This window comes from Hydractinia symbiolongicarpus, chromosome 12 (assembly GCF_029227915.1).
Source record: "Hydractinia symbiolongicarpus strain clone_291-10 chromosome 12, HSymV2.1, whole genome shotgun sequence".
Taxonomy (NCBI): domain Eukaryota; kingdom Metazoa; phylum Cnidaria; class Hydrozoa; order Anthoathecata; family Hydractiniidae; genus Hydractinia; species Hydractinia symbiolongicarpus.
In genome coordinates, this window is record NC_079886.1 from 16,804,843 (window position 1) to 16,815,933 (window position 11,091).

At 32.0% G+C, this 11,091-nt stretch overlaps 1 protein-coding gene across 1 annotated transcript; it reads left to right on the forward strand.

The window, feature by feature from the left end:
- The first annotated feature begins 7,937 nt into the window (after positions 1-7,937).
- LOC130622000 (uncharacterized) lies at positions 7,938-11,046 on the forward strand. Its single transcript, XM_057437394.1, has 3 exons — positions 7,938-8,842; positions 9,123-9,248; positions 9,420-11,046. Exons 1-3 carry the CDS (start codon positions 8,704-8,706, stop codon positions 9,512-9,514), a joined length of 360 nt encoding a protein of 119 aa, XP_057293377.1. The 5' UTR covers positions 7,938-8,703; the 3' UTR covers positions 9,515-11,046.
- The last annotated feature ends 45 nt before the right edge of the window (positions 11,047-11,091 follow it).

Genomic DNA, 11,091 nt, shown 5'->3' on the forward strand with positions numbered 1-11,091 from the left:
CGTTGTTGTTTTTCTGGTATATAAGTGGACTGGTATGTTAAATGGAAAGTTAAGGAATAAAAAATGACCTATGAAATTACGGAAAAAAGCATATTTTTACAATTTACTTATAATGAATAGTGTCCTTTCCACAAAGCCAACACTTTCCTTCAGTGGAAACATAATGAGGTTGTTCTATACCTTGCCAATAAAAAAGGACCTGAGGATTATCGATAAATACAAATTTGCAAAATGTGAAATGTGAAAGAGAAGATTTTATTTTTCTGTTTATTTTAATCAATGGAGATATTCCGCAAATTAAATCAGAAAATGTGGTGTCCTATCCTAGTGAAAAAACATTTATGATACGAAATTTGCCAGCCTTATATCAGTCCATCCAGTGTTATTGATTGTGTCATTAGGTAAGTAAAAATTTATTTATTTATTTTGTAGTGAAGTTGTCTCTGTTTATCTATCTGTTAGTAAAATGTATTCGTAAAATATTGTGTTGTATTATGCTAGTTATAAGAAATTTAGTATTTTTTTTTTCAGATCATTTTTTCTTCATTTTACAAAAAGAATTTTTTGTGAATCCAGCGTGTACAATATTTTTTGCAGGAATTTATTACAAAAAAGTGTTAAATGCTAAAAGTGCTGATAGAAAGTGAAGGATAATAGCAGTTTATAAATGTACAGACATTAGAAATTATTTTAAAAACCCAAAGTGTAATAGTGTGGTTGTGATTGATGAGGATAATTGATGAGGATGATTTTCTCACTTTTCTACGAGTTATCTAGGAAACCGTCTCATTCCTATCTTATCTAACTAGATTGTGCACAGACAATATTTAATTTTCACCACTAAATTTTTGTGAATTTTGGTATGTTTTTTGTAAGAAATTTTTTTATGAATGGCATGGAAAAATCACAAAATTTTGCTAATTCACGAAAAATTTCTTACTTCGAAAATAACTTTCCTCAAGATGATATAGAAAAAGAAGTGACATCAAGCAACATAAAAACAAATGGTCGAGAGAGAAAAGTTTTAAGATGGCAGTGGAAAACCCAATTGTAGATGGGAGAGGTTGTTTTCATTGTTTACACTCTATGCTGAAGATTTCAATCATCCATAAGGTATGTTTGTTTTTATTTATTTATTTATCAGGAACTAGACAACATTGGAAAACAGTGACATGTTTTAGCCATCCAGCAAAGAGATTTCGGTGTATCACTGCAGGTAAACTGCTCTTGCATAATTTTGGTGTGTCATTGCATATTAGAAATATACTGTGCTAATTTGATCAGATTGGTCTAGAAGTATTCCTTAAAATAAAATTAAAAGCCCCCCAAATTTGTATTAAGTTAAAATGTTTTCTCCTAAAAACACACTGAACTTAGCCCCTATTAATTATTTATGTGCAGCTAATTGTTAATTTGATCTCATTATCCTGTGATGATTTGTATTTTCATCCCACATTTACCTTATACTGTTAAGAATTCGTATTCACTCATATATAAAAAAAAACAATTTTATGTATAATAATCTTTTCCTCTTGTCCCTAAAAATTTGAACCATCATATAGAAAATTTTGAAAATTTCTGTTACGTGTCCTGGAAAGATTTGGAATTTCAGTTTTTGTTTTGGATGGCAACCCTGCTCTAGAGCAACTCAAAAAATGTGTTTGATAATTTGTTATGTGTTCCGTTTTTTTCTTTTATGACAAAAATAACACCATGCAATTGGGACCTTCAGAAAATGTATACTTTAAAAAACTTTTGCACTTTAGAAGATATAGACAGTATTCTCAACATGGGTATTGTTGTTTTATGTATTCTTAATAAGTACCCTCCAAACTTGTTTTTACTTATTCTCAGACTTTTGTTAAACATTACATCAGTACACTGCCAGCAGCACAAACCACATGTCACCAATCAAGGTACAATATTGTTCAAGTCGTTATGTATCTACCTAATTAATAAAGGCCAACCAACCTGTAGTTTAGACATTAAATGTGTTTAAAGGGCAATGTTTGTCTATGCTTTCACAAAAATCTATTTTGTCTACTTCGTATACCGACCAACTAAAACTGCTAAATGTTGCATTATTTTATGGTACTGGTAAAAGCAGCGCTGATAACCCTTGTTGGTTCACATTTATTCGAACATCTTGTAAGTACAATAAAGAAGGAAACGTGGTAAATTGTTTACTAATGGGCAGAATTAAGCAAAAACCTTCAATACATTAATTAAAATATAAGAATAATTTGTTTTTGTAATTGTTAAATGTACCTTAAGTTCGAACATATGCAATAGCATTTTTATTAGACACGCAACAAACAACTGCATGTTCATTCTTGTTGAATATCAAATTAATTTTCTCTCGGTAAGACAATTTTTTATTCGTCTGTGCACCGTGAAATGTTACTTTGCCTGGTGGGAATAAATCTTAATGTTGTTATTCCACAAACGGAAAGGAAGTATCAGCTTATAGTAATGATTACGGTATTAAAAATTCATTTCAATTAATATTCCATATTTTTATATATCTATTTAATTTTCCTTTTTGCAGTTTTTGCAGGTGCTACTGTTGTGTTGTTGGCTTTTTTAAAAAATTCTACAAGGCTTTATAAGAAAAAGCTTTTACCTGTATTTCCAAAAAGTGAAAATGTGTAAAACATTTTATAATGTCATAATCCGTCCAACTTTTCATCATGGAAGTGGTTTTTAAACAATTGTGATATCTAAAAAAAATTATCTTCATCTTGTGAAAGTTTTGGAATGACAAATCATTCGTCAAATCTGTCATTGTGCGAAACTTATATATTTCACTTTGTTGGTGTTGGTGTTGGTGATGTAAGCAGCACAGAAAAAGGAGGATTGTTTGATGCCTATATATTAGTGGCGTTATTTACTGTTGTTCTTAATGCAGCTGTGGTTAAAAAGCTGTTGAAGCGAAAAAGAGTGAAAATCTCTTTCTCATATTATCCATATCTGATTTTTTTGTTGGTGTTGTTTCCGTGCCAGTACAGTGTTTAAAATTTATTTTAAAAGTTGAAAAATACTGTCTGGCTCATCCACGAATAAATTTTTTTCAAATTTTTCCATTTTCTTTTTCCTGGTTTCTAACAGTCATAATATCTGTAGACAGATATGTGGCTATCTTACACCCTCGTATCCATGGATGGTGCAAGAACTTTAATTTTACTTACAAATACATAATTTTTGTGTTTACTGTTTGTGCAAGTTTTGCTGATGTATCTGGTTGGAACACGAGAAGATTTATGTCATTGTTAAGTAAGCCAGAGACTGGCGTGAATGTATTTAACTTATTGGTTCCCCTGGGTGAACTTTCATGTCTTCTATGCACCTCGTTTTTACATTTAAACTTATATATTTCCGTTCGAAGGAAAACAAGAGAAATTGATGCAAGTCGCCATACTAATAATAACAGTCAAAGAAAACTAACAATAACAATAGCTTTAATGTTTTTCTGTGCAGTAGTTTTAAATATACCATTGCTTATTTTCACGTTTTACGAACTGCTGACATGTAGATCAAGATGGAATAAAGTTGCAATGTATCAAGCTCGTAATTGGACAATGTTGTTGACTTATACAAATTCGTTTTGGAATTCAGTTATACTGATGCGCTCTTCAAGTTTTAAGCAGACAAATTAGTAGTGTTGATAACAAGAGTATAATTATGTCAATTTTTACTTTCGCACAGCCAGGACCATGTGCGCTACTGTTAATATTTGTATCAGTGGCTTTTAAGGTTGTACATATAGATTAGTAATTTTTTTAACCATGTTAAATAAATTGTTATATCTGAAAAAAAAGATACAGACAGAAGAAAAAGACGTGGAGAATCAACAATGTAGAATGTTTGTATAATTGACTTAATAACTGACTTATTAACGTATTAACTGACATCCAACATAACAAAAACAAAACAACAAACTGTTAACTAAACAATAATACAAAACAACATAAACCGTATACTAAGGAATAAAACTAAACGAATTAAAAGGCAAACCCTTTATGTAACCTTCGTTGCCTCAATCATTATTATTATTATCATAATCACCACCACCACCACCACTAACACCACCACCACCAACATCAACAACTTATTTTTCGACTTAAGTTCCTTGCCGATGCTCTGGTGAGTTGGACAGAGTGTATAAATGATCCTCTTCCAGTCTAGACCCTGTTAGATTTGAGCTCAAATTCTTCTGCATCAAGTCTGTCTTATTAGTCTTTTTCGCTCTACCTCTGGGCTTTGCTCTAGGAATTATCAAGTCTCTTTACACTTTCTTAGCCACTTATCCTCCTCCATTCTTGCCAAGTGTACCAATTAACTCAGTCTTCTTATTTGGTTAAAATCCGTAATGCTGTAAATACCTACCTTGATTCTTAGCTCACCTGAACTCTTTCCGTCTCTCAGACTCGCAATAAAAATACACCTAAGTACTTCATGTGTCACTGTCCATGTCTAACTACTGTAATACTTCTTTCAACACCCCCCTCACTGCCTAACATATCATCTAAGTAACAGAAGTTCTCAACTATCTCTAACGAGCCACTGTCGTATATCAATAAGGCTGGAAATACCTTGTTGTCTATAATCTCACCTTTGCAACGCTTGCATACAAACGGAATGTCAGCTCTTAACCTTCCTGCGATACCGCTGGATTTCTTATGTTCTTACAAGTATGCTTACAAGTATAAGAAAAAATTGACTTACTGCCTAACCCTTTCCTGAAAACTCCACAGGGCCACTTTCCAACTAGAAGGTCACCCTTGGCTTCAATACTACTAATAATGACTTAAGACTTTGCTGCATTCACTCTTAACCATCTCTTCTAATCGTTTCTTTTACTTCTTAAACTTTCAACTAATTCTTCCATCGACTTCACTATGAGAACCAAATCATCTGCACACAATAACTCCCATGGGCAACCATTGACAGCTCTTCTATGCAGCAAAGGAAATACAAACTAAATACAGAACCCTGATGAACACCAACATTTACACTAAAATCATCACTAACTGAATCATTATTCCTGATACGACTTCTAGCGTTGCTGCACATAGACTGTACCATCTTAACTAGCCACTCATCCTCGCCTAATTTTCTCATATTTTTTTTTTTATTTATTTATTTAAATAATTATTTATACAGGGTACCCATTAATTCAAAAAATACACTGCTGGGTCATTCCATACCAAATTAACAGATTTTCAGAATGATCCCCTGTCGACCCCCTAAGATTTTGCTCAAATTTGTCTATAAGACACTACGGGTAAGAAAAGATAACCCTGAAAATTTCAGTTAATTATCTTATTCGTTCGGGAGATATTGCTACAGTGGAACCTCTTAATGGTCAACTCCATACATCGGTCACCTCCTGATAAGCGGCCAGAAAAGAAAATCCCTGCAAAATTCATGGTCAAACTCTTATAAAAAACCCTCCATACATCGCTCACCTCCAATCAACGGCCAAACAGCCACTTTCTATTGTTCCAATGTCTAATTTCACCTCTATTAACGGTCAAAAAAATCTTTATGCAAGCAAATGAAAGGAAAAATAAAAACAATTATTTTTGCTTAAATTTGTACCGAGGTCAGTAGCATGTGAAAGGATCTTTTTCGCAACTTGCTCTAGCCACTTTAACACTTTCACATGTCTCCTTGCTTTGATCATGAATCATTCTTTGAGCCCCTCTCCCGACCAGACGTTTTGACAAAAATAGTATATTCATATAAAACCTCCATACATCGGTCACCTCTAATGCAACAGCCACTAAGCTTGGTCCCCCAAAGTGGCCGCTATTAGAGGTTCCACGTATTTAAGTTAGGCCTACGAGCAACAAATTCTCTCTTAGGGTAGCAAAAATGAAAAAGTTGCATAGTTTAAGATGTTATATCTAAAAAACTACTCCAGAAGCAGCTCTGAAAATTTCCAAATTGAACTATTTAATTAGTCAACTTCGAAATACAAGAAATTATATCTCTAGAAAAAACTTGTTTTCCATAATGGCGACTTAAAAATACAAAAATAGAACTTGTTGCAAAATGAAATTAGAGTTTTGAGGCGCCATTATGGATATTCAGTTGACGTAAAAAAGTCATTTTCATGTTAAATGCAAAATATAAATGGAAAATAAGTTACACACAATTTTTTTGGTGCTTTAGGGCGTTTTTACTACTTTTGTAGGGGCGGGTTAAACATCGAGCCAGCATAAAAAATCGCAAATTTATGTCATTCTTCGAAGGCACAAAAAGCAACGTGGCCAAGATTTTTTGGCAAATTTTGGGAATTTATTTTATCAACTATATAAATTATATCCTTTTTATAAATAAAAAAATAAAAGAGCAGCACTATCAATGAAGGCTATGTAGCCCCACCAGCAAAAGTTTTAATTACGAAAGTAAAATAAACTAACTTGATTTAACAACCAGTTTGCATAGATACCATATAAAAAGTTCAAATTCTACAAAATTGTCAAAACTCGAATCATTCTTCCTTGTTTGTAAATTTTTAGATTTAATTTTAATACAAAAGTTCCATCAAGCAAAATGACAACGAATTAATAGCTATTAAATGTTGTGTTTTCTAAAAATGAAATTTGTGTTGAATATGTGTTTCGAATATTAGATCACATTAAGTAGTGATCTGGTTTCCATTCATTATTTTGTTTTCCTTAAAAACGAGCCTTATTTAAAGTCTTTTTTATTATGGTTATCTAGTAGGGTAATCAATGACTTATTAACCATTTAGTCAGGCTATACTAGATTTAGGCCCCCAACCACATGTCTATATTTCCCAGCCAAAAAGGTTAATAAGCCATTAATACTAAGTTTAGATTAGTGGAAATGTATTTTTTTAATGACTGAATAGAGGGGAATTAATCTTCGCGTATATTGGTTTGTGCGAATTATGTGGGGTTTTTTTTCAATTTCTCAAAAATTATCACTCCTCTTCTTAAAAAGCGTGAAAATTATTTCTTGTAAAAACCGGGTTGTTTTCTTTGGGAAATACAATTTAACTATTTTTTTTACTTCTGATTTAATCAACACTACATTATTTATTTAACTTCAGCAGCCTTTATTTCAGTCTGGAAATGCTTGCTTCTAGAATCCTAGACAGGATTGATGAGACGAAAGCATCAAATGGTCCCTGCTCTACAGCTTTTGCACCCACATATATGCCAATTGAAGAGTGTTTAAAATTTACTAGCCGCATTATTTAGCATGCTGGTGCAGTCAGAGTTCAAGAAAATTTAGAAAAAGTGTTCATACCTGAGTCCATATCAATTAGCACATTTGTATTTGACAAAGATATGGGGAATTTAAAAGGTAATTTATGACGTCACCACCAGGCGATTCCAAAACGTTACCCAGCTTTATGGAGTTAGTGCTATTTTGGTTCTAGGAGATTGGGAGTTGTCACCAGTTATTTTTACCTGTATTTGAGTTATTTAGGCTCAACTCATAAGTGCCATGGAATGGCTTCGCTGAAGGACTGTTAGTCTAATGCATTGCCGTTAGGCCACATTATCAAAAGAATTAACAATCGGACATATTTTTTCAGCTATTTAAAAGAAAATAAACTCATCCACCTTGGCCGTGCATACACACAGAGCATATTGATATACGATAAAATCTTGAAAAAAGTGTTTGTTTAATTTCTTTGCTGCAGCCGAAGCTAAATGCTATATTAAAGGAATTGCAAAACTACAAGACAGGAATTGTATTTAATTATTACCTTTAGATTTTTTTAAGGAAAAAGTGTGCAGAATTCAATAACGTTAATTATCGTTAATTGAGGCAAATTATTAAAATGCACCTGCAGGTGGAGCGAAGGATGGAATAACTGACAAAATGATTTTTTGATTATGCCCCAACTTAAGTTGTAGGTTTTTTTCGATGTCATAAAATGCATATCTTAATTTCTTTTGTTAATCCCTATTTTGATTTTGCTTGTTATATTGACTTACATTTTTTAATGACTTGCAGAATATTTAAGTCAGTTTTTGTCTTTAGTATTTCCAATATAAATGTGAAGTGATATTTAATGACTTGCATTTTATTAGATTGGTTTCAGGGTATTTGATATTATATATCAACATCTGAATCTTGACAAAAGACTTTTTTAAATTATGTACAAAGAATTTTTATAAACAATAATGTCCATGAGTAAGAAAATTCACTTAATGATAGCACAGGAAAGTTGCATTTTAGCAAGCGTCTTTTTGTTAACATGATAAACCCTAAATACGTCAATATCTGACTCCAATGACTGTATCATTTTTTTTTTTTTTTTTTTTGAAACAAACTTTATAGGGGTGTGCTATTAAGTCGCCTGAGGAACTAAGGAACTTTAGTAATTTTACTGAAATCAGACATAATAGGGTAGAACAATAATCTTAGAGCAGCGAAATACAAGGCAAAAAATATTTAAAAAAGGCCTTTTTAATTATTTTTTCTCCCGTGAAATAAACTATTAATTCTGATGAAGCGTAACCTCAGATATTAGGGTCTATGAAAAAATTCGCAAGCTAATCAGCATTATTCGTTATCGAGTAAGGTAAATGGAAGCCACAATGTTTACTGTGTTTTAATTATCATTTGCCTAATACTTATAATACTAATACTTGAATTACTAATACTTGTGTTATACAAGTGTTGTTATATAGATATATAATAATGAAATAAGAGATGACATCCAGCAGCTCAAAAACAAGTGACAGTGTTAAAAGAAAGTTATCAGATGGCTGTGAAAAATCCAATTGCAGATATGGAAAAAGCTGTTATCGCACTAATCCTACACACTTCGAAGAATTTAATCACCCATTAGGTATAGTTTTTGTTTGTTACTAGTCGATGGAACAATACAAGTAGTATATATGATATGATCTACATTTTCTAATACACAATGGGTGTAAATATGCGCTCCACTATAACAGAACGCTCCATAAGTATGTTCCAAATAAGGATTAGGTTATGCAATCATAGTCGTATAAAATCTGGGCTTTTATCATACCCATAAGTTTTTGTCAAATACATTTCATTTTCTCGTTTAGGTAGTAATTATCCCTTTTTAACATTGTAATCCTTTATAACTGTGGTAATTTTAGAAACAGATGCAAAAAGAGCAAAGTACGTGTTTGACAAGGACAAAGTTTCACCGAAATATTTTTTATCAAAAGTGCAAGGAATTGATGATTGTTTTAACCAAGAAACTGTTGCAATTGGTATTGAAGGTATAAATTTTTGTGGTGACATTGTTGTTGTTTTGTTATCTGGTTGAATCAGTTTTGTAATGAATGTTGTCGAGGATTGCAGCCTTACATTTCTATAATATGTTGTCTTGTGATTGGTTTTCATCACACCAGTTGGATAGTTCAATGGTATAGTAATTTTTCTTTTTTTAGATATTTTAAAAGATAATCATCAAGAACTTGTTGAATCTGTTCAGGTGTGTTTATATTTTCTCTTCTGGCCAATCAGCAGCTGTTGGTTTCTTTAAATATTCTTTTGAATATAGGTTTAGTATTCTTTTGACAGTGATTGTTAGGACTTTTTATGCAAAACAATACTAAGAGAACCAAAAAAAAAATCTTGCCAAGGACTAAATGTAAGTTCTAAAGTTAAAAATTTTTTTGGGTTTAACCATTCAGATGTGCATTTCAGTATACCAGTATTGAACTCCACGGTCAATATCACTGACAGAAATAACATATTGTGATGCTTAACGTAAATAGTATGTAATGCTTATGTGTGCCCAGTAGCCCTTTTTAGAATTATTCAACCATTTACATAACAGGAAACTCAAGCAATGTAATATTTTAATTAATAAAAATTAATCATGGAAAAAATGACAGTATAATGTACCCAGTAGCCCTATAAATTAGGTGATAGATTTTCTTATGTTAGAAGTTCTTGATTACCAGCGATCACTAAATTACTTAAATCGTATGTAATTTCTAGAGCTGAAAGTTAATTATGTAACCAATGGTGACAAAAGACAGGTGTGAATGCGGTACCTAGATCAAAAACTTTAACATACTTTCCATCAGTATTGGAAATTTTTTGTAATGTTGGTAATATTTTAACAAACTCAAATTATAAAAAATGGCTGATCAAGGAGACAAACACAAAGACAAAGACACATCTTCTTAATGCCCTGTTCTTTTTTTACACTTTTTTTGTACAGTTGGCATTTTTTTGCTCCATATGAAAAGCTTTTTATAGCTACCTATAGCTTGCTAGGTAAGGACCAAAAGACATTCATTTTATGTTTTTGAGTTGTCAGGGCGTAAATAGATAATTACATTTACAGGATCAATGTTTTGTAACAAGTAAAACGCTCCACAAGATGTCAGAAGAACCCCCCTCCTTTATTTTCAAAGTTTAAGTGTTTGTACTGCCTCCAGATTTAATGCCTAACATTCACAACATCGAAATGACTGAAAGGGGGTCTACTGCTATCCTATTTAGGGTACTGTAACACTGCAGTATACTGAACTAGATAATGGAATCCAAGGGTAGTTTCAACCTAGTAATGCTGTACTCAGTGTGACTAGGTAGCTTTTTGACATAACACAGCAATTATAGCAGAATTATTTCCTTGTGCCAGGTTGTCTGCCATAATTTTTATACTCTTCGAAAATTTTCAGATCCCAAGGTATAAATGTCACAATGTTACTACCAACTTCCACACACAAATTTTTTGTTGTTGTTGAAATATTCACAATTCACGGTTTTAAAGATTTTTTTGGAAAATGATGGATATTGAGGGCTATATTAATTATTCCACAAAGCAACCACACCAATATTATTTGAAAAGTTATATACCTCTTCCTAATTGTGTGCTGCTGCAAATAAAAACTTACTTCATTTTTCAAAAACGCAGCTGTAAAATGGGCATGTTGGGCATAAAAATGGCTATTTTTGGACATGATGTTTATACTAAAAATGTTTATGGGTTTTTTTAAACAAAAGGATAACTTTATAGAAAGGCGACCTTCTTTCGTAAAAATCCCGGCCTATATGACATACAATGAAATATTTGGTACTTTTTGGTTTAGTTATATCTTTGATTTA